The sequence below is a fragment of the Macaca nemestrina genome, chromosome 5 (assembly GCF_043159975.1).
Source record: "Macaca nemestrina isolate mMacNem1 chromosome 5, mMacNem.hap1, whole genome shotgun sequence".
NCBI classification, from domain to species: domain Eukaryota; kingdom Metazoa; phylum Chordata; class Mammalia; order Primates; family Cercopithecidae; genus Macaca; species Macaca nemestrina.
In genome coordinates this window covers 131,946,120-131,968,757 of record NC_092129.1, presented here as the reverse complement: position 1 = coordinate 131,968,757, position 22,638 = coordinate 131,946,120, and the positions used below count along the sequence as shown (strand labels likewise).

Sequence of the window (22,638 nt, the reverse complement as noted above, 5' to 3'; positions counted from 1 at the left end):
GTTTTGTTGATTTAACTGAGCTTGACTGTCCCTGTCTAGAGATACTGCTCATTTCAGAATATCATATGAGAAAGGAAATATTTAATAGTTTTTTTTTAATGCATGGGGTAATATGTGTCTCGGGGGGAAAAGTTTTTAAATTAACCTTTCTGAGCATGGTTCAAAGTGCTGGATAATGAAAGTAGATCAACTCATCACCATTACTGTTGGTGATGCTAATGCCGGTCCTGTCACCACCACCCTGCAGGCTGAGTGACTCTAGCGAAGAACTCAGGAATTTTTCCCCCAAAACAAGGAGCAGATTTCTTTAGTTAAATGTTTTTAAAGAAATAATTGAGTGAGTTTATTGTGTTTGGTGAAATGCAAAGTCTGAGAGAAAAACAGGGCCAGATCAGTATTTGGGAGAATAGTCTTGTCAAAGCATCGGAAAGGATTTAGAGTGTTTGTGTGAACAGAGTACCTCAGGGCCAAGTTGTTGCTGTTGGGAATACAGACCACAGAGGTGGAGAGCTGAAAGGAGAAAAGCAGCAGGCAGCAGACCAGGGGCACTTGCAGGCTCCCCACTCACCCCACCCCACCCTGTTCCTCCCCTGCTTAATCACATCCCATCACCTGCCGGGAGGTCCTCAGGATCTTCTTGGGACGACCCCTGTAGTGCAAGGGACACACCCTGTTCCTGTCCCTAGAGGGAAACAGCAAAGACAGGGACGCTCTGTGTCTCCGCAGTGATGGCAGACCTCCTGAGGCCAGGGTGAAGTTGACTGATGCAGGGCAGGTGACAAAGACCAGGGATTATGTTTCCATGACCAGAGCCTCGAATCCAGAGGCTTCCACTCATCTGCTTAATACAGAAGGATCCCTTTCTGAGTTAGGGATCTGGGGTACGGGGGCTAAAGTTACACAAGCAGGTCGGGATTTCAACACTCCCTGCAGCTATAGAATGGGTAGCCTGTGCTGGTCCAGTCTTTAAAAAGACCAGAGAGTGCCTAGGCCTGGATCTTAAAGTCACTTGTTCTGATCTCAAGGACCTCGTGTGTGTTCCAGATCCCCCTGAGCCAGGGAGCAGGCAGACCCTGAGGGTGCTGCCCTGCCTATGGGTTGAGGGTTTTGTTGTGTGACCCAGATGCACACACTCAGGGCCACAGCCCCCACCATGAGAGAAGAGAAGGAGGAGAGCTAATTAACCAAATGCTTCTAATATTTTTTTAAATGAAACTATAAAACCCTGTCAATTTCTATTTCAATTTACTCACAGGGGCTATTAAACTAGCAAATCGCTGTTTGGGTTCTGGGTATGCTACATTTCACCCATTGTGCATGCGCACGCGTGCGTGCGTGTGTGTGTGTGTGTGTGTGTGGTGTTGGGGAGGGGGCTACAAGTGTTAAAAACTCAGGAAAACACCTACAGAGAGAGAGACAGAGGGAGTGAAATGACACCTAGTTTGGGATTTGTTTAGTTGCCATGTACACCTCTTTTCTTCTTCCCACCTTTGCTCTCTTACCTCCCATTACCTCTAGCACCCAAGAATATGAGCATATAAGGATGTTAAGTCAACTCCCCCCCAAACACATACACACACTCAAACACACCCGAGTGTCTTAAAGCAACCCCTGGTATCACTTTTAACTAAAGAAGTCTAGTAATTACGAGTCTGAGTTGTTTTTCTGCGCTTCCGCATGCAGTCCTAATTAAATCTTTACGATCCTCCCTGTGACGATTAAGCGCCAGCATGCTGCGTGAATATCCTGTACAAAAACCCAGCAGGCGGCCGTAATTAGATAGAAAATCAGACAAGAGCCTTCTCATTAACTACCACAACTACCCCACGTCGCTGATGAGGCGTTTATACATATTTACGTACAAGAGTGAGGGTAAGGTGTGGGGGTTCCCGGGTCCAGGTCAGTGTAAGTCAGGGTCTGGCTGCTCACGGCACAGGAGAATATTTCTGTCGTGCCTGGAAACATTGTCACTGTATACACATGATCATAGAAAGGTGTGAATCGTGTGTGTTTGTGTGTGGCAGGGTCCCCTGAGGATTTATGAACAACTTACATGAAATATTTTTAAAACACCTTTTTACTATTTCTTAAGATGTGCATGGCATGTTGCAGCAAGGAAAACAGTTCCTATGGAGAATAACAATTTTGCTCACCTTTCTGAGAACAAAAGAGTGACTATTAAAAATGAAAAGAAACAAATCAACATGCCCCCTCTACGATTAGATCATCTCATTTCTAAAGTGCTGCTTGTTTGGGGTAGACAGTCTTTTTCTTGTGATGAACTCACTCTCTGAGGATGCAGCATGAGTGGGTGTGAGTGCTGTGAAAACACCTCCTCACTCTCAAGCCCTTTGCTTTTTACTTCTCTATAAAGTGGGTAACAATTTGGTCCCAACTTAGGTTTTGAAGGATCAAGAAAGTAGTTGTAGGTTTTAGAAAGACTTAGTATTTATTTTCTTGGTGGGAGAGAAAGGGAACTCACTGCTTTTGGACGCCCTGGAATGCACAGCCAGAACTGTTCATGTGTATTCTGACAGTAAGAAACTTGCTCCAACAGCTATTTCCTCTCAGAAGTGCTACCAGTGCTCAGAGTTAAAACTTTCCTTCTCTGGAATGAAACTGTGGCACGGAAGATGAACATTCCTTGCAATTACCTAGGCACTGACTGGGAGGATCTAGACCTTTGTGTGTGTCTGCTTGTCTGTAGTTACTGCCTTCATAGCAGGTGTGCTCCTTGCTGGGAAGCAGCATCAGCAGGGCTGGGAGGAAGGGTAAATTGTGAAGGTTCCTCCAAGAGATTGTCATTGTGCAGCAAGAAGCTCATAGTCTACAGGAACGTGTATGGACTGTAATGGGTGTGCAGTCCTAGAGGCTTGCAAACATGTTCCTATGTGTTGCTGTTTGCATTCCATTCCAAATTGCTCAGACTTTAATTAAAATCCCATAATGTAAACTATTATGTATTTGTAAAATGGCTCTGGGGTTAAGATGCACTGGGATAGAATGGAAAACACAAATTGCTCTTACTAATATTGGTGAAAATCTGTCAGCTGTTGCCAAATTTTTACGATTCATAAGAGCAAATAATATAAAGGTTTATCTGTCTAATATCTATGTTTTATATAATAACTAAACCAATGTTGCATCCCAGATGTCTCTCAAAGTTTTCTTTCTCCACTTCTTCCATTGGAAAAATTTATAATTTGAGTAAATTTCATTTCTATGTCGATTTGGAGGTAATAATAATAATAAAACAGCCCTTTGTGAATTAATATAAATGGAAATAACAGAAGTTCCAGTTTGGAATAACATGATTTATGTGTACAATTATTTAATATCCAGTCAATTTGAATAGTGATGTTTTTATATTCACAGTCAGTTGAAGATGCCAATAACAGCGGCATGAATCTATTGGACCAGTCTGTCATTAAAAAAGGTATGGATTATTCCCCCCAAAAGTAAGCAAAGTTTTCTCGTGCATTAATGTCTTTATGATGAGTTTTCACTTTGGGGGAAGTCATTATTTGACAAGACATAAATGTTCACAATCATAGGACAATGGCTGTCAGACTAAGGGAAAGGGCATGTTGGGAAGATGGAAGTTGGGCAAGGGAGAATGAAAACCTCAGACACAAACTCAGATGAGTGAGACAGACTGTTGCAATTTTTCTTATGGCATGTTTGGTAGCCATTCTCGATACATCTTAAATAATTGAGCTATTATCATGTGTGGAATTGGCTGGTAAACACTGGTTTCAAGAAGGTGCTACAATTATTTCAATGATAACTGGAGTTTGCTGAGTTAAATCCTACGTTATTGAGACAGCTCTTTCTTCGTTTTGTATTTGATTTTTTGGTGGTAATTTTGTTCCCAGTTCTCTATGTTTTATATGTTGTTTTTTATTTATTTATTTTTTCATTGTGCCAAATGTGTTGCTAAATATGCGCATCCTGAGAAGCTGAGACAGCCTATGCACATTTCTAAATCTTCCTACATATGCATTCATGATTTAGTGTGACTGTGGAATCACCCCATACTGTTAAAGGGCATGTGATATTAACAAATGTTTGCAGTCTCTTGTACAGCTGTAAGCAAAATAATTAACTAATTAAACTAATTAAATGTAATTACAATAACTCATTTTGGGCGTATTGTATTGCAGCTGCTTAATTTTTTTCTCCTCTTCTCTGACAGTCACTGAGAGAATTTCTGGCGATTAGTGTAGATGCTGAAAGGCCTGAATGTCACTCACATGCCACACATTTAGGAGCTTAAATGTGTAAACAGGGCAATCTTTAATTATCACAGGAACTGGCATTTGAAGATACAATTTTAATACTGTAACCGGTTCTTATGGATGCTGGAGAAATTCTGTCCCTATATTTAGTGTCAACAATCCCCAGCTTTCAATCATTTATGATTCACTTGAGCCACTTGACATTCAACAAAAACAATTAAAAGAAAAAATGCTTTGGGAAGTAATTCATCCAGACTCAAATGGGATAGTAGGAGGGTTGTGGAATAAGGATTCCAAACAGGGTGAGGTATTCTAAATTGTCTTCTTTTACAAAGGCAGGAAGAGTAGCTTTGAAAGGTAGCTGGGGGAAGCTGTACTAAAGATGCCATTGGGCCTTGGAATGAATATCCCGAAGTATAGTAAGGTTTGGGGAAAAACTATTTATTTTAATGGTTGCTTCAAACATCTCTCTCTCTGTCTTTAAATAATATTGTTTTGGCTTTTAATGCCAGCTTTTGGGTTTGCTAGGATACCTAGGCTCGGTGCTTAAATTCGCAACTGTGCTGACAGCTCACTTTTCCCATTTTCTCTTGGGTCTCTTCTTTCTGTTAATTGCAGGTTGATTAGGGTGGGGTCGGGGAGGAGCTTCTCCATTGGCTTTTTTTGGTTTGTTTTAGTTCCTCCGCCCTTTTCATGGAAAGCTAGAACCACTTAGCTCAGTGTTCTGTATCCTAGCAACATCATTTGGGCTGGTAGGGGAACATGCCCAACAGATGACCAATCAGAAATGTTATTCATAGCCGGTCCAATAAAAATATTTGTAACTTAGCTTGCCTAGCAAAACAGAGCTGGAGATATTCTTAGATGTGGGATGCTTTGGTTTCAGAGCTTGTATATGTTTGTCAGTGAAATGTGAATATCGATGTGCAAGGTTGTCTCCAGGAATAAGAAAAGGAGAATGACGACTAAAGTTGATGGCTCTGTTTTTGGAAACACAAGAGTACATTTTATGTCCTCCCAAATGTGCAGATTTTTAAAAAATGTGCAGCTTAAAATATTTAAGTAGCATCCCAGTTACTTTAATTGATTCGGGGGTGTGGTATGAATATGATGAAATGGTAGGTCAATTCCATTATTTAATATTTGACATATTTGCTTTATTACATTAAGAAAAGATCCTAACGTCATTTTTTTCTTTAGAGAGCCATAGGCAAAACAAGAATACAAGGTTGATTTACTTTTCTAACTCACTATAAGCCACTTAAAGTTGTGGTGGGTTCATTGGCCCCTTCCCTGCACCCTAGGCTCCTGTCTTTGCTCATCATCTCCCCAATTATGAGAGATGTTTCCAAGAGATTAATTCTGTAAAAGAGGTGAGAAAGTTTTGTGAACTAAACATTCCACATTTCAGCACCTGGAAGAAGGCATAGTTTCTTAATATATTTTCTAATGGGCTTTTAGGCAGATAAAAAAAATGCTACCTCATTAATAAAAGATTGGCAAGTGGTCTAGGTTTGGGGGTCTCTGACCCTGTGTTTATGAAGCTGGAAGACTTAGGCATAAATGATACATATTTCTATCTCTATATCTCTTTCTCCAATTATGGCAAGGCCCCTTCTAAAATTTAACCAGTCTAATTTTTCACCTGTGTTTATATCACCCCATAGATTATGGGCTCCCTCTCTTGTTATGTTTGCTATCTGGGCTTAGCTGACATTTCTGAAGTAATTTAGTTAAGAGGAAATGAGTTGTTCCCAGTAGAGAGAGCAAACGAGTGGAGTGAAGGTAGCCAGCGTGATAAATGGCTCTTTCATTTGAAGATCTCCAGAGCTCGTTTACGGCTAATTTTCTGTATTGGCCCCCTTTGAGCTATTAATGCAATCGGCAGGGACCGTGGCCCCTCTCCTCTTAGCTGCCCCATTAGAGCTCCCATTAAGCTGCCTAGTCTCAACTCCATGGCAGAAGTGGGCGGGGGGGTGGGGGTGGGGGTGAGGGGGAGAGTAATGAAAGGTGCTTTTTAAACTCTCCTAATCTAAACCGGCAGAGGGTGGTTAATACGATTTGAAGGGGGCTGGTCAATGAGCAATCAATAAAGTAATAATGAGAAGGATTCGGTACATAAACAGTCTAAAAATCCAACGAGACATTAAAAAATCATTCTTAACTCTCAGTTCCATTGAGATTAGAAATCTGGGGGGAGGAAGAGGGTGTACCCAGCTAATAAAAATCATCACTGCCACCATCATATTGCTTAACTCAGAAAAAGGCTCACCTAAACTTTAAGAAAAAAGTTTTTGGTGCAATCAGAGGCCACTGTGCAATCTGTTTAACACCTTAGACAGCAGAAAATATGCTGGGATTTCTTGGAAAGGCTAGCGTGGCTGGAATCCAAGGTTCAAATGTTGTGACTGTGGGGCATTTTCATTGGTCTTAGGGATATCCTGTTTGGTTAGTTTCAGTTCAACCTCCATTCTCTTCCACTTTTTTTCCCGTTAGTTCTGGCCCCTTCCCCACATAAACACTTTGATTGGTGTGGATTTTCTTTCATGGGAAGTAAAGAAATTGCCAAATTTCTGTTACAATTGATTCTGTTGGGATTCTTCTGACCTAGAAGGTAAAATGCTCTGAGAGTCTGTCAGAGTTTCTGAATGGTATGAGTTTCCTCTCAAAAGGAAAAAGTTCACGTTTCCAGGGTGGACTTGGATCCCAATAGCTATTTATCAACTAGAGACCCTGAGAAACACTGCAGCCACTCTTTCAAAGTCAGGCAGATTAGACATTCTTCTTCAACACTCCAAGTGCTGAAACTGAGAGAGACAATAAATGACTTTCTCGTGGTCCTATACACCATGTAAGTGATGAGACCCAACTCAGTTTCCAGCCTCTTAGCCTTTTAGACTCTGTCCCTACAAGATGCCAATACTGGATGTTTGAGTTTTTTAATATCCCTGCTTTATTTGTGGAAATTATTTTTCTTTCCACAATTCCAGTCCGCACACTTACACACACGCTATAGCTGTGGAATAAAATTTTATGCTCAGGTACATGAGAAAGTGTTCAAATGTGAGGAAAGGGTGCTCTGCTGGAGAGAAAGAGTGCTAACTTTCAGGGGCCACTTTGAATCAATGCTAAGCCTCCTGGTTGTTTCCAGCATCATTTACATCTTTAGGTCAAGAGTGCCTTTCGGAGGGACTTACCCCATGAATCTATAAGATAGGGCCATTTCTTCCCTTCTCCTCACCAGCAGATCCAATCAAACACAAAAGTCTCAAAACTATAATTTCACGCTTAAGTTTAAAGAGTAGAGAATAAAAGCTAGCCTATTAACATTTTAGCTCTTCTAAAGAGCTATAGTCCACTAATGAATAAAATTTTCTCTAATCATTTTTCTTTCCTCTCTCTTAACTAAAACTCCAACCATGTTAATGAAATATTGATCTGCTTTTAGCCATTTTTTACTTCTCCCCAACATAATGCAGCAAAAAATGGGGGGAAATGAGTTTTGTGGGTGTTACATCCAGAACTTGGGCTTGACACCCAACTGGGAACTGAAGAGGAAAAAAAATACTTTTAATATATGCACAGAAAATTGTAAACATGTAAAGAACTGAAAGCTTCATGCTGAGTTTCGCCATGCCCCATTTCCTTACTATTTCCTGCTGTCGCTTTAAACCTATCTCAGTCATCTCTGGGTTCCATGAGCAGGAACAGTGTGCTCATAATTACTAACAAATCAACTGGGCCCTGTTGAGCGCTGGGTTTATTGATAAACTAGAAGAAAGCAGAAGGGAAAAGACAAAGAAAATAAAATATGGGGTTAATCAGGTGAGCTAAGCAGGTGTGAAAGTGGAAGGGAAAGTAGTTGATGATGGAGTTATGGACCTAAAGGAAAGCTGGGACAAGAAATGTGTCAGATCTAGTCTAGGGGACCAATACTAAGGAGAGAGGTTTAGAACATGAGGCTAGGAGGCTAGGAACACAATTGTGATACTTAAATTAGAAAATGGAAATATAGTCCAAAGCACATCTTCTGACATTGTCCATGCTTTGACTGCAGGGAGCAAAAAAAAAAAACCCTTCCCAGAGAGGGCAGTGCACTAACAGAAGCTGATTGGATTGGGGATATGCAGGTGATAATGTATATGCAGAAAGGTATTCAACCCATGGCAGGGAGCAATATACATTCCCCAAAGGAAATAGCTCTTGTCAGGTGAATCAGGCAATTAACAATAGTGAAATTACAGGGTGGTTTATAACATTTCTTTAAAAGGCCCAGCTTTTCCAGAGGTTTAGCTTCTGGGATGGGGAGAAGCAGGTAAGAGTCCAATCCTCAGTGGGTATTTGGTTATCCACTGTAGGAAGCAGGAACTGAATTTGGTACTTTCAGCTTAGTGGAGTTGGTTGTTGTTATTTAAAAAAAATTCTAAATAGTATTTAGAGATAAATATGTTGCTGAGTATCGAGGTGAGATTTTTATATAATTTATTTCTATAATTCACACCATGTTAAAATTACAAAGGGTCATCTATATTTTGGAAAATGAACTTTTCCAAGTTTTCATAATGCTAATTCCCATGATTGTCAATTATTTGTTTATAATGCCTTCACTATGAGTCTGAATTATGGAAATCAGCACTGTTGTGAAGAATAAGACAGATGCCCCCACCAATCACCTATTAAGTGACTTTAAGTTCACATTTTACTCAAATTTGATTACCATTCACACTTCAACTTTTCATTGATTCATTCTTAAATGGGAAGCAGATTCACTGATGAGAAAATGAGGGAAATCAAAAAGAAGAAACCTCTCTATATCCCCTGTCCCCACCCCATGACAGTGCAGAATATTTACTCTGTTGCCAACATCATTCATCCATCTGGGACAAGGTCTTGGGCTCTGTGGACAGATCTATAGATCCTAAAATGCCTACCAGGGAAGGCTTTAGTCTCCTCATCCACTCCTGTAATAAAGCTTTTTTCCACAAGGTGTTTATAAAGGATCTAATGAAATTCATAGTAAATAAAAGATTTGGGACCAACCTGGCTTTTAGGAGTCTCTAAACAACTATGGAGGTTTGTATACTGGAATCTGTGGTAGAGAGAATAAACTGTTAGAGAAATACTCAGTATTGGTTAGTCTGTTCCATAGAAGGGAGGTTATGCATCTTGTTTGATATATAGGGTTCTAGGCTCCAGATGATAGAACCAGCATATCTTTCCCCCACACAATTACAGAGTGAGATAGACTTTATTAAATGGTAGTGTTGGAAACCTCTTTTTTTCCACACTAGATGCATGTTTCCATAGATTTTTTGGACTGGTGATCAACAAATACCATGAAGATTTGGAAGCGTCATATCCCAGTGGAAGAAGCAAAGTTACAGGGAAAGTCAGGAGGTATAGTCACCTGTTCAGGGGCCTGTAAAACCTACATAAAGAAAATGGGCTTAAGCAGTGAAGTCCAAGGGGCAATACTGCCAGGGAACTGGGAGGTTGACTGTTCCTCATTCCCAGCCTTCTGGTTCCACTGAGCCTAGCCTCTTTCTGACATGCAGATGACACTGAAACACAATTAAGCAGAAATACAGGCTGGAGAGGCTGAATGCGCCAGGGTAGCAGTGGCAACCAGCTGTCAACTCTTATTAACTTCTGCATAAAACATACCTTGAGTGCGGTTTGTTATCAATTACTTGCCGAAATGAAACAACTGGGGCAAGGCAAGACCGCCGCTCATATGAATTAGAGTGATTGGTTGATTGATCAGGGCACCTGTTGTAAATCATAACTGCTCCAAACAATCACCAGCCGGTGCTTTAATTTGTAAACAAAATTCATGTCACTGCAGAATTGCTTTCACTGAAGATGAGCATTTGGGTTCCTTTCTAAATGAATCTGTTGTTATTATGTAGGGAAGAATGGGGCCCACTTTAAAGAGATGAGCAGCTCTTTTGGGCCCAACTCCCCAGCTCAATGGTATTATTTGTCTGTTCTTGGGCATAGTATCTGATGGGGTCCACCCTCATTATCCTTTCTAGTGATGACCATAGATCTGGGTCCAATAGGAAAGGAGGAAGGGGTTTCCATTGGAATTACCATTTTCTATCACTGCATGGTGATAATCACCATCAGACTTCAGCACCAAATGAGATAGGCATTATTATCTTCAGGAGACAGACAAGGAAACTGAGGAGGTTCAGAGAGAGTCAATCAGGTGTCTAAGGTCACAGAGTTAGCACACGATGGAATAGGATTTGCATGGTTCACAGCACAGTCCAAACTCTGGATTGTTTGATTTCTTGATTTGTGTAGTGAGCAGGACTGTAGCAAATGACACTCATATGTCTACACACGACGTAAGTTTCCAGAGGAGGTATGGCTTTGCCGTCTCTTTTTGCCGTCTTACAGCCCTCTGAACACACTGCAGCCCCACTGGAACAAACACTTCCTCCCTCAGCTTTCCACTTGGTGTCTGTCCAGTGGCCTCACACAGAGACTTATTCTATCAGCCTGTCACCAGGATCGAGACTTTGTCACCTTTATGGCAATTTTTCTCTCTTTCTAGTTCCGGTTCCTCCCAAATCGGTGACTTCTCTAATGATGAATAAAGATGGCTTCCTGGGAGGCATGTCTGTCAACACCGGCGAGGTGTTTTGCTCCGTTCCAGGCCGTTTGTCTCTGCTCAGTTCAACTTCGAAGTACAAAGTAACTGTGGGAGAAGTTCAGAGACGGCTGTCGCCCCCCGAATGCCTCAATGCATCTCTCCTAGGCGGAGTCCTCAGAAGGTAACCCCACCACCAAAAAAAAAAAAAAAAAAAAAAAAAAAAAACCCAACAAAACAAAACAAAACGAAAACGAAAAACAAAAAAAAAACACCAGTTTTTATTGGACAGGGAGGAGAAGGTTCCAGCAAAACCCAATCTGCCGGCTGACGCGGTTGCCTAGCAACCAGGTGGCCCGCCGCGCTTGCGAGGATCCGTGGCCGCCACGCTCGCCCACAAACTCTGGTGCCCTTGCGCCCAGGCCTGCCCGCGCAGCCACGTTCTACCGCAGATTTTGCCGCCCTGGAAATATTTCACTTTCCTGGCCCTGCGCCTGGCGCCTCTCTCCCTCTCACCCCTAGGACATCTCAGGGGGCATTCTCTAGCCTGAGTACAACGCGGAACTAACATCTCCCCTTACCCCCCATTAAAAAAACCCATAAGTTTCATGAAGCAACTCTCTTCATACCTCCAGGGTACTCTTTCTCTTTTGCTTGTTTTAAATGCAGTTGGCACCCAGTGAAATTGGTCTTTCAACCTGCTGATGCACCGTAACCCAGTTTAATAAACTCTTTTTCTAAATTTCTGATATCCCTCCTTCAATAACACCACCACCAGTAATAGCAATAATACCACTTTAGAAGTATTTATAGGTATTCCTTGGAGCCATTCAGGTGCTTCACAGTATTCCATAGCCCAGAGACCGACTCCTCCTCATGGAAATGGGAGAGAATGTGGCTTTTATGTTAAGATGTAATGCCTCCCTTAAAGTCCCTGCCAATGCCTGAACACTTTGGCAGTGTCCCTGATATGAAAGTGACTTTGTCTGAGGCAAAACTTTCTAAGATAACCCGTTTTGGGGGTTGACAGTCCTTTTCTTTCCTAAAAGTGACTGTATGTACAGCAAAAGAGATTATAGTAACTGAGGATTTTTACTTGTACTTTTGTCCATACTTTAGCACATACAAGGAGAATCTTGGGGGAAATTAAGAGTGTGACCCAGGAACTTTCTCATTTTGAATCCTCTTGCTCTGACCTCCTTTGATTCAGTTTTCAAGTGAGTGTGTTGAGCCTCAGAGTGTGGAAGTTTTCAATCACCCCTGAACATTAAGCCTGTGTATATAAACTTGCTGAGATGAAGTAAAATAATCAATATAAAGTGCTTATCACATAACTACACTTCCAAAAATGTTAGCCTTACTGTTATTATGATCATCACCATTTCATATTTCAGTCTGCCCTTTCCTTTTAACATAACACCATATACAGCAACTCTTGACCCCTTCCTCACAAAGCCCACCTGTTGCAGTAAGCGTGCTCCCCTCTCTGAGCCACCTGGCTCTTTCCCTCTTTTCAGCAAGGTTATGCTTGCCCAGTTTCTGCTCACCTCACTGACTCCTTGACAAGGGAGCAACATGCACGTGCGTGCATGTGCAGCTTCTACTTTCTCTAGACCCATAACCTACACCTAATTATTCCCATCTGGTATCCTTTTTTTTTTTTTTTTAATTTTCTTACAAGATAAAAAAAGAAAACTCAGTTTAAAAAAAAACGCTCTGTATTGCAGAAATTAAGCAAACCTCAGCAAACTATCAGCAAATAACCAAAAGGAAGGGGGAAAAATGTGCTAACCTCAAGTTAAAACCTCTTCAAGCTCCGCTGGGCTTTAGATTGCTAAGTCTAAACTTTGTTTCAGGAACACTCTAAGGTTAATCAGAATGTTAATTCTTGCAATTTCAGAGCCAAATCGAAAAATGGGGGGAGATCTTTGCGAGAAAGGCTAGAAAAAATCGGTTTGAATTTACCCGCGGGCAGGCGCAAAGCAGCAAATGTCACGTTACTCACCTCCCTGGTGGAAGGTAAGCAAGACGTGTGGCCATTTCACGAAGTGGCTGAGCTTAACTGTCGGCTGGAGGCTGACATTTTACACATTTCATGATTAAGTGGAAATCATTGTGATTGTTGTGCTCTTATGAGCTGGATGTCAAGCGTCTGCTTGAGAGAGGTTCAAAGGTCCTTTTAGTTAGAGGAAGCCAGCAGCTGTAGAGAGGACAAGGGAAGTGCTCTGAAAAGTGCTCAGGTCCAGCCTCCAAACCAAAGCAGGGGTCACTCCTGCTGCCATGTGCAGGACATCCTCTATGTGAACTCTTGCAAGAGTAACTCTTTAAGCAATAATTCAGTCTATACCCCTTCACCTTGCCAGATTTGAATTGTCAGTAGTAGAAAACACATTGCATTCATGACCCCTAATGGTTATTTAAAAACTTTTGTCACTCCTAGGGCCAAATCTGCAGATTACCTGGGACATATTGTTATTGAAATATTGATAGCTTAGTAAGGTCAATGATAGCTAGGGCTTCCCCTAGCTATCATTGGGGAGGAGGGGTGAGGAAATATGTAGGGGAGTCCGGTGTTATCTTCAATGTAGATTCATCAGTTGTGAATTAAAGGGTGATAATTACAATAAGCACCTTATAATTTGCTCATCAGTTTGGGTTTCAGGATGATATTGATGGTATGTAATAAACAAAATCATCTACACAGTCTAGAACAAGAGGATCTGCAGTTAAATTTGTGGAAAGTAATATGAAATATAGTCAGATGGTCCTAATGGAGGAAGATGCAGAATTTTCTCTAGCATCTAGCTTGTAGGTCTTGTGTTTTAATTCCATTTGTATGGGTGCAATATTATGACGCTTCTGTAGAGAGTTGGTATTTACAAGATGGAATATTAAAATATTTAAGTAGCAACCATTAATAATTATAGTTATAGGCCTTATACTTGGCCATTTTTAAGGCAAAGTTGCTTGGCCTGAACACCCTCCAGAGGGAGGAGTCACTGAATTTCCAGACCACACTTACTAGTGATTGACTCTCAGCCTGGAAGTTTCACATTTTACCCTTCAGGGAATTGCTAATATCATAGTCCTCATTTTGAAAAGCAATCAAGGTAACCTTAGCTCAAGAGAGGGATTTTAGTGGAGAAGGGAGGAAACTGGAAACCCCACTAAAATTCCAATATTTGTTTGCCAGTTTTTAGTTTTGTGACTCCTTGTAAGCACCATGCTGGAAGTCTTTTGTTATTATGATGATAATAATGATTAAAAGTAAGTCATCCTCTTTAAAAATAATGTAGCTATGGGGTCTATGGTGTATTTCAACATATCTGTTTTTCATGTTTGGGATCTTTCCTTGAACCCCAACAGGCTGTGTTTTAAAGGGTAATAATGCTTTACTTGAAAGGGGCTTTCGCATAAGCTGAGTAATACCTTAGATACCCCAGTTTTCTGTAGCTGCTGTGTCATCTTTGTGCAGTGAAAAGTCCTGAAGTAGGAGGATGATGACAGGAACCTCTGAAGTGGGGAAACCTGAAACTTGACTAGCAGGAAAAGTGACAAGGAGAATTATTATTTCATTGCAGATAGAAATACTCTTTCCATATACATTTTACATATAGTCTTTAATATATGTGGACATCTATACACATAGGCTTGTTTTTATATATTTGTTGTAATACAATTGTAGCAAGATGATGGTGACTTTTAAGTTTTATTTAAAGCAAGTGTAACAGATACTTTAAAAAGAAAGAGGGATCTGGCTTAAATGTCCAGCCAAATGTCCAGATTCAGTTGTAAGGTGGTTCTTGAATTTATCGGCACGTTTCCCTTAAGACAAAAAGAGTGGGATGTAGGAGACCCCTTAGCTATTCAGGGGATGTCTACCTAGGACTTGGCTCAGGGAGAGGCAGGAAAAAGGGGCAGGAGCAAAGTTGGTCCCACCAATTTTAATTACAGCTTAAGAATCGTTTTTTTCTTTAGGCATCTCTCACCTTTGCTTTTGGCTCCAACAGCTGGCCTTCTCTGGAAATACTAACAAAGTTGACAAGGGAATGTCTCCTGCCCTGGGATATTTAGGGCCTGGGCGCTGAATGTTACCTTCACTGCTGTCTTTTTCAGGAGAAGCTGTTCACTTAGCTCGGGATTTTGGGTACATTTGCGAAACAGAGTTTCCCGCCAAAGCCGTCTCTGAGTATTTGAACCGGCAGCACACAGACCCGAGTGATCTGCACTCCCGAAAGAATATGCTGTTGGCCACCAAGTGAGTGATTAGACTCTGGGCCCTCATCTCACTCCCAGCTGGCTGGGCCACCCGACTTTGGAGTAGGTGGTGGGGAGGGGCAGAGAAAGAATCCAGAGGGTTGTCTAGAAGTAGCATTTGCAGTCTGTGGCAAGCAAGGTGGGCAGAGTTGATGGGCTACAGGTTTGTCTCAGGTCTCTTCTCTCTGGGGAAAATGGCTTTGTTAATCTGAATCTAGGCTTCTTACAATTCTCTTTTATCTCTCTGGGAATGTCAGGCAGATCTTTTCTGAGTAGTTCTTGTTCCAGCTCTTCCCTGGATCCGAAGGTGCATATTTCTGCCTGGGTTTCACATCTATCTCCCTGTCGTAGCCACATAGCCATGTGTGCTCGCTCAGGGTGTCTATAAAACCCACGTGTACCCATCTCTACACAGAGCTCTAATTACTCCGTTTCCAACGTTGCTGTTTGTCATCTTCCACAGACTTGTAAAATTTACTACAACTCCAGAGGGGAAAATAGTAAATCTCTGGCTAAATTTAGGTCTAGAGCTCATTTGAACTTTTACAGTGGGTTTTCTATTTATTTGATTTACTCCTGTCTTTGGCTTCGGTGTCATATTGTTGGTGTTTTATGGCCGGCTCAGGCCTGCAGTGGGCGGCACTGCGTGCGCCTGCACGTTTCTCTTGCAGCCGCGGCCCAAACAGCGGCGCTCATTTATTTAGTGCTCGAGGACGCGGTTTGTCCCGTTGACAGCGTAATTTAAAGAAATATATGGAAGGCTGAAAAATCATTTGCTCAAATTTGTCCAGATGTTTTTGAGACGTGATTGGAATTTGATTGCCCCTTTCCGCAGGGTCAAAAAATATTAATGTCCCAGAACTTTAATTGCTTACAGACTCTGGTTTGGGCTTTGAAGATTTAAAATGTTTGACTGTAAGCATTTGTTCTCCCCAGTTCAGAATATCTTTTTTGGCACTTTGGTAATGAGTACAAACTTAAGGAAAGACTTTACCCATCTCTCCCAATGATCAAAACCTGGCATCCACCCTCTTTTTAAAAGGTTTTCATCTGCTGTATCAACCAGCAATATAATAGATATTTGTCAGTAGATTGCCCTCCTACCCCTTGTGCTGGTGTCTGGTGTGTGTGTTGGGGGTGGGGGGTGGGGTGGGGGAATCAGTTGTGCTTTATAAAAGAGGAAGGGTATTTTAGGGAAAAAAATAAAACCAAACTGTATAAATCAGATAGGACCCACACATGACTCTCATTTCCCTAAGGTATGCATCTAACTGCCCCCTGTCCAAGCACTGTGGCTTCTCTTAGGCCAGCACTTCTGACCCTGGGGTATCGGAATTAGCTGGCGAGCTTTTTCAAGATATTTCTGTATGGGGCTATCCTCAAATCTTCTAAATTGGAATTACTGGAGGTGGGAGCCTGGGAGTGTGTGTTTGAACCCCACAGGTGTTTCTAAGGTGTACCTCTTAAGAGCTTAAAAACTGCCCCACTTTGGTTAGAACTCTTATCTATTTCTTCCTGGTTGTGAGGATGTATGTGTGTATTTCAAAGGGAGAATGGAGGGTGCCTGTTAGTGTTCTCTATCCACCTGCCTTAAAACCAGCAACTGTTTAGCTGCTGTGACTGGGTGGTATTCCTCATCAGATTTAGCCACTATCCCAAAGTGGCAGCACCCTAGGAAAGGATGCCTCAGGGTTCTTTGAGTCCAATCACCTGCCCTGTTTACCTGTTGGCTAGGCCAGGTGTGGCCAGGTATCTGTCAGGCCAACCCATTGGAGGTCTAGGACTGGAGTGCTGTGGGTTTGTTTTTTTCTAAACCCCACAGACCCATAGGCTGGGTAGAGGCAGGTGGACATGAGAAATCTGCCCATCTGTGAAAAGCTGTGGCCTTTGGGATGCTGTGTGTCTGCCTGCCAGCCATTTGACCTTCAGGGCTAAAACCATCCCATCCAGCTCCTATATTAAAATTTCTCAAATAAGCTCAATCCATTGATAGGAACGCAGACTTTCTAAGGCTGGGAGATTCCTCTAAATTGTAGGTGGCTTGAGGAAATAAAAACCTTCAACAAATAAAAATCTATTCTCCCTAGTGTCTTAACAGCCTACCTTTAAGTTTTATTTAAACTATATGGGAATCCCTTTATATTGAAAAGTCCGGTTATACAAAGATTTTCAGTAGCCTACACTTAGAAGAAAGAAAAGGGGGAAGGCAGAAACTACCTCCCTCCCCCAATACTGCAGGTAAACAGGTTTTTGCTTTGAATGGAATCAGCATTCTCTAGAATAAACAGTTTCTTGCCCTGGGCCATGGAAGGCTCCAGCAATCTGCTTCAGTGCCTGGGACAGGCTTGTGGCCGAGGGGCCTAAATCTTTCAGGGCTTTTTGCGCCTGATCACCAAGAGGTTGGAGAGGTGGGAGGGACGCGGGGGAAATAGCTCAAAAGAAATGCCAGGTAAGAGCTCAACATTATGAAGTATTCAAAATCAACCGCTAAAGCCTAGCGAATGTCCCAAAGCAGAGTCCATGCGGTCCTGGAATGGAAGGGAAAAAGGCTGAAGTCGGGGGAAGGCAAGGCTTTGGGGTGGAAGGGGTGCATTACCTCCCCACCCCCGCTTTCCTTTCAGTCCCAGCTGCTCGAGAAGAGAGAGCGCTGGGAAAGGAAACAGAGCGGAATCGCCCACATTAGCCTCGCTCTTCGGTGACCCGGCGCCTCTGGGCTTGTATGAGCGTCTCCTTTCTAATGCCAATGACAACGACACTGAGGGTGATTTTCTGTGCCTCGCCCACCCCTTTGCAGGCAACTTTGTAAAGAATTTACGGATCTGCTGGCGCAGGACCGGACACCGATCGGGAACAGCCGACCCAGCCCCATCCTGGAGCCGGGGATCCAGAGCTGCCTCACGCACTTCAGCCTCATCACGCACGGCTTCGGCGCCCCGGCCATTTGCGCCGCGCTCACGGCCCTGCAGAACTATCTCACCGAGGCGCTCAAAGGCATGGACAAGATGTTCTTGAACAACACCACCAGTAACAGGCACACGTCTGGGGAAGGCCCAGGTAGTAAAACTGGCGACAAGGAGGAGAAACACAGGAAATGAAAAATTTTTAAAAAAAGAAGGAAAAATGTTTTAAATACAAAAGGAAAAACAGACAAAAATTTAATTTTAGCTTTAAAATGTTGGATTGGCTTTGGAAGAATTATATTAGGTAGAATACACATACAATCAAAATTTTAAAAAAGCTAAATAACTTAAAAAAAAAACTGAGGCGTACAACGGAGCAACAATATCGGTTCTCAGTGTCTATTTCAAGATACACTTGGAGACAACCGTCCGGATTTTCCACTTCGGTTCTTTCGAGCTTAGTAATACTGATAATAAAAGAAAACTATGATTTCCCCTTCCCTTTGGAAAATAAACATAAGACTAAACATGAGAAAACGCTAACTTATTGGAAGAAAATCGGAGAAACGTTGGTGTCAATGCTTTGAGAGCTGGTTGACTGAGACGCACGAACTTTTTAATTTTAAATATATTTTTAGGAAACTCTCTCGCAGTGCCCGCCCTCCATCTCACTTCACCCCTCTTCCAGCCACCCTTATCCTCCCTTCCTCACGTTGTTACGGGAATCTTCTGGGATGAAAATGAGTGTGGTTGGCCCTTTTGCGTTGTTTCAGTCCTCTCGGTACACCCCCCCCTCCCCCGCCCTGCGATCTTAACTCACCGGGCCCGGCTCCCCTGCCGCTTGCATAATTAGGGAGGGCGAGGGCGGGGCGGGAGGCCTGCGGAGACCAGGCGGAGGCTGCAGTTTTTGGTGCAAGCCGGCCGAGCAGGTTCTGGCGGCTGAGGAAAATCCGGACCAATAAGTTGATTCAGACTCATCATCACTTCCTTTCAGAAATGTTACTAGCTCCCAGCTTTGACAGCATCTGCATAGAGAGAATCTCACATTTGTTATATTTGTGTCATCTACTAATTTTATGAACTATAGTAAAACACACACACACACAATATGAATACGTTGATTAGTATGTAATTCCTTCGGAGGGGTATGTACCATTTCATTCTCTTCTGTTTTCCAAAGCTTTGCCCGCATGGTTTATGAGCTTCTTCAAAGAGGACTTGGGCTTCCTACACAATCTATAAGGTACAGAGAAAAAAAAAATCCGATCCCTTTTTAATCAAAGCCTGTGTGTCAGAATTCTGCAGGTGCACTTCTTTAAAGAAGCTCAAAGGGAATAATTTAGAAAGTGGCCAACATGATGGAAGCAGCTTTGAATCTACATGCTAACATTCCTCAACACTCCAGTTCCGATGGGGGTGGCAGGGGAGGGCGTCTGCAAAATGAATTTTAAGGGAAAAGAGTAAAGATTCTTAGAGCCCTATATTCTAATAGTATTGCCCTGCATTTAAAATTGATTTGATTTCCCTGGGTTCTTTGGTGATTGCTGTTTAAGCGAGGAAAGCAGCAGCTTTGCGAGTGGACGTGGGGAGGAGGGCGGCACAAGCGCCCACATTTCTGTAACAATTGCTTTCTTACAAGATGCTTTATGAATGAGGCATTTTTCCCTCCCAGACGTGCACTTGTTTCGGCATATAATGGCAAAATAATGCAAAGTGAAGGGAGATGTATTTCAGCTTTGATTTTTACCGTCTGGATATACTGGGACTATTCCCAGTGGATAAAGTTTCATGCATTTAATATTTCTCACTTCTGGCAGCCCAGCTCCTTTCTTGGGCTCCATCTTAGCATTATCATGAAATAAGATCTGGAATCCATTGTCTGCACCTCCCCAAAAGCAGTGAGAAATTATCCCGTAATAGGGGTGAATGAGAGACGTCTCTAAATACAGTGTAGATACACTCACCTATTTAACAAAGTAGACAGGATCTTTGCAATACTCCTTGAAGATAACGATATAGATGTTGTTCTGCAGGATTTATAGTTAGGACACACTCAATTCTCCAGGACTCTCAGTTTTGCTCCCCTCCCGGTTTGCCTTGGTGGGGGTGGGGATTGGGTGGGTGGGGATTGGGTTGGGGTTTTAGGAACCTGCTGAGAGCTTTGCCCATTTTTATTAAAAGAGGAAGGGGAAGTTAGGAAACTGGTCTCAGGTCACCAAAAGGGCCCAAGCAACTGTTTGGGCCACACTGCAGCCCCTCTCCAACCCCTAGCTTCGCTTGGCACCTCTGATCTTCAGGGCCCAGCCCTAGAACTGTTGAGAGGAATACAATGGCCAAGAATCAGATGTTATGGAGAGTGTAGTCACTCTCTTTTCCCAGTCCAGAGGCCTGCGCCTTCGTCCTAGAGCCTGGCCGATCGCATTAGATGTGTTCTGATTGCACAAGGCCAGGAGAGACCACACTGAAAACGATCGTCTCCTTTCCTTGCAGGGCAACGCGCCCCACGCGTGTGACGTGCGAGAGACGCGATGGACGCGCCTTGCTCTTACTGTGCAGGTCCTGAGAGCCTGTGGGCCACAGGCGCCCAGTCGTGTTGAGGACATAGAATCAGCCGCTGGAGGGGCTGCCGACGGCGCGGGCCCTTCCCGCTCTCGGTCTCACCCTAAGGGCTAAGGCGACCGAGAAAGCCCCATTCACCAGTAGGTAATGGGGTGGCGCCCGGTGGGCTGCAGGTGGGGAGGGCTCCCAGCGCTGCCAGCGGCCTCCCCGGGCGCCTGCTCCTGGAGGGAGAGTGGCCTAGAAATATCCAAGGAATCCGAAGCTTCCCCTCCTCCACCTCAGCCAGTACGGAAACACCCCACCGTCACAATCCTAAAGCGGGGAGATGGGATGGGAATTGTTTTACTTGGCAAGGCAGGCTACCTTCATTGCCAGGCGCCCTCATTTGTATGTTCCTCCTTGCTCCAGCGAGATAGAACCTTTTGCGCCCCCGACCCCGTTTTGTGGAGTGAGCCCACTACCCCTTCTCCCTCCCTCACTTCTCCTTTCATGTAGGACCCCGGTCCCCTCGCTTTCCTTAGCCAGGCCCGCTACGTTTATCTGATAATTGAGTTATTAAAAGATTTGGTTTCCTTGGGCCTATAAATCAATAAACAGTAGGATTAACGCAAGAGTTTGCCTTTTAAGTCAAGGGAAACGTTTAAGACAAGCCCCTTTGAACTTTGTTTTCAAACCAAACAGGTGAGTTGCAGCTCTCCCTCTGACCCCTTCACTCTTCAGACATTTGGTCCCTGTCGAGTGCCCACTCCTAAACGCTTGGTCCCAAAACAAAATAGCGAAAGACAGGAGGAGTCAGGATGTGGCAGTGCTGCCTTCACACTTTCCACTTCGCAAGTTCTTTTTAAGGTTCCAAATATCTCCAGACCATTCTCTGCCCAACCCTGCCGCCTCCTGCACGTATTGTGGGTCTCTGGGGAGCAAGAAATGTCCTGTTTGGGTGAGGATTCCGTCATCTAAAAAGATCTTTAACTTCTCCCCCAGAGTGAGAAAGTAACTTTCTCCCCCCTTTCTCCACCACCTTCACTCCTACACCCCCAATTACCTTGCATTTTCTTTCCTTCTTTCTGGCCTCCACACCCATAGCTTCCTCCACCCCCACTTAAAGAACCGAAAAGGCTTTCAAAGACCTGGCTGCTTTGTTTTCTTTGGCCAAGGAAGCCACTTTCTCTCAAGCAATTATTTCATATCCTATGAAAACTTTGGTCGAATGGAAAACTCGAAACCCCGACCTTATCTACACACTGTTCCTCTGCTACAATGCGTTACTAGTTAAGAGTGTTTATAAAGAATTTGTCATCACATCTGATATCCTGTACTTGTAATACATTATGTGGAAAGGAAATAACCTTAAACCATCTGATGTTGCCTCAAGAGCCCAAACAGCGTTTCCCCACCTTTGACAATGTATGTGAAATTACTGGCTTAAAAAAAAAAAGTATCGATTTTTTTTTTTTTTTTTTTTTTTTTTACAGAATGAACACTATCCTTCTTTAAATGCCAAAATCGACTCCTCTTTTGAGTTGGTCTCTAATTCTCTAACATTGTTTTTGCCACACAATCAAGAAATATCAATCTATTGACTCTTCACGAGAAGAGCTCTAGAGGGTATTCATGTTAAGTTTGTATATATTTATTTATGCTTAATTTAATGGGAATGTGTAAATATGGCGAGCAAGTAGTTTGGGATTATTTATCTGTGAATCTATACCTCTGTGAATGGGTGGTTAAAAAACCGCTTGACCCTAGGTAGAATCCTATCTGAATTTTTCTGTTCTTTATAAACAAGCTGTTATGGTAATGGGTAGAAATTGGTTTATTGTCCAGTGTTAATCTGATTTACATAAATAAAAAGATTGTTGTGTTTTTGTTGTGTTTTCATCTTCAGTTTCTTAAATGTGGACAATGTTTTTAATTCTACAGACAGAGGAAAAGTATAACATGAAGCTTTTTTCTTTTTGTCTCCTCTCATTGAAGCACCCACAGCGTTTTCATTACAACAGAAATACAATAAATTTTGCTTCTCAGAAAAATGAACACCCTTTTTTCACTAGGAACTGTTTTTTATTTTTTAAATTCCAAATTTACA

At 42.7% G+C, this 22,638-nt stretch overlaps 1 protein-coding gene across 3 annotated transcripts in view; it reads left to right on the top strand.

The window, feature by feature from the left end:
* Positions 1 to 22,017, top strand: part of LOC105490880 (transcription factor AP-2 beta) — a 28,354-nt gene extending 6,337 nt beyond the window's left edge. For 2 of the 3 annotated variants that reach the window (XM_011756852.3, XM_011756850.3), the window contains 5 exons: positions 3,376 to 3,436; positions 10,801 to 11,020; positions 12,737 to 12,855; positions 14,953 to 15,094; positions 17,888 to 22,017. In XM_011756852.3, the coding sequence (XP_011755154.1) occupies positions 3,376 to 3,436; positions 10,801 to 11,020; positions 12,737 to 12,855; positions 14,953 to 15,094; positions 17,888 to 18,188 (843 nt within the window). In that variant the 3' untranslated portion in view covers positions 18,189 to 22,017. The remainder of the gene's footprint in view (positions 1 to 3,375; positions 3,437 to 10,800; positions 11,021 to 12,736; positions 12,856 to 14,952; positions 15,095 to 17,887) is intronic. The other variant, XR_011623662.1, reaches the window with a different exon arrangement.
* The last annotated feature ends 621 nt before the right edge of the window (positions 22,018 to 22,638 follow it).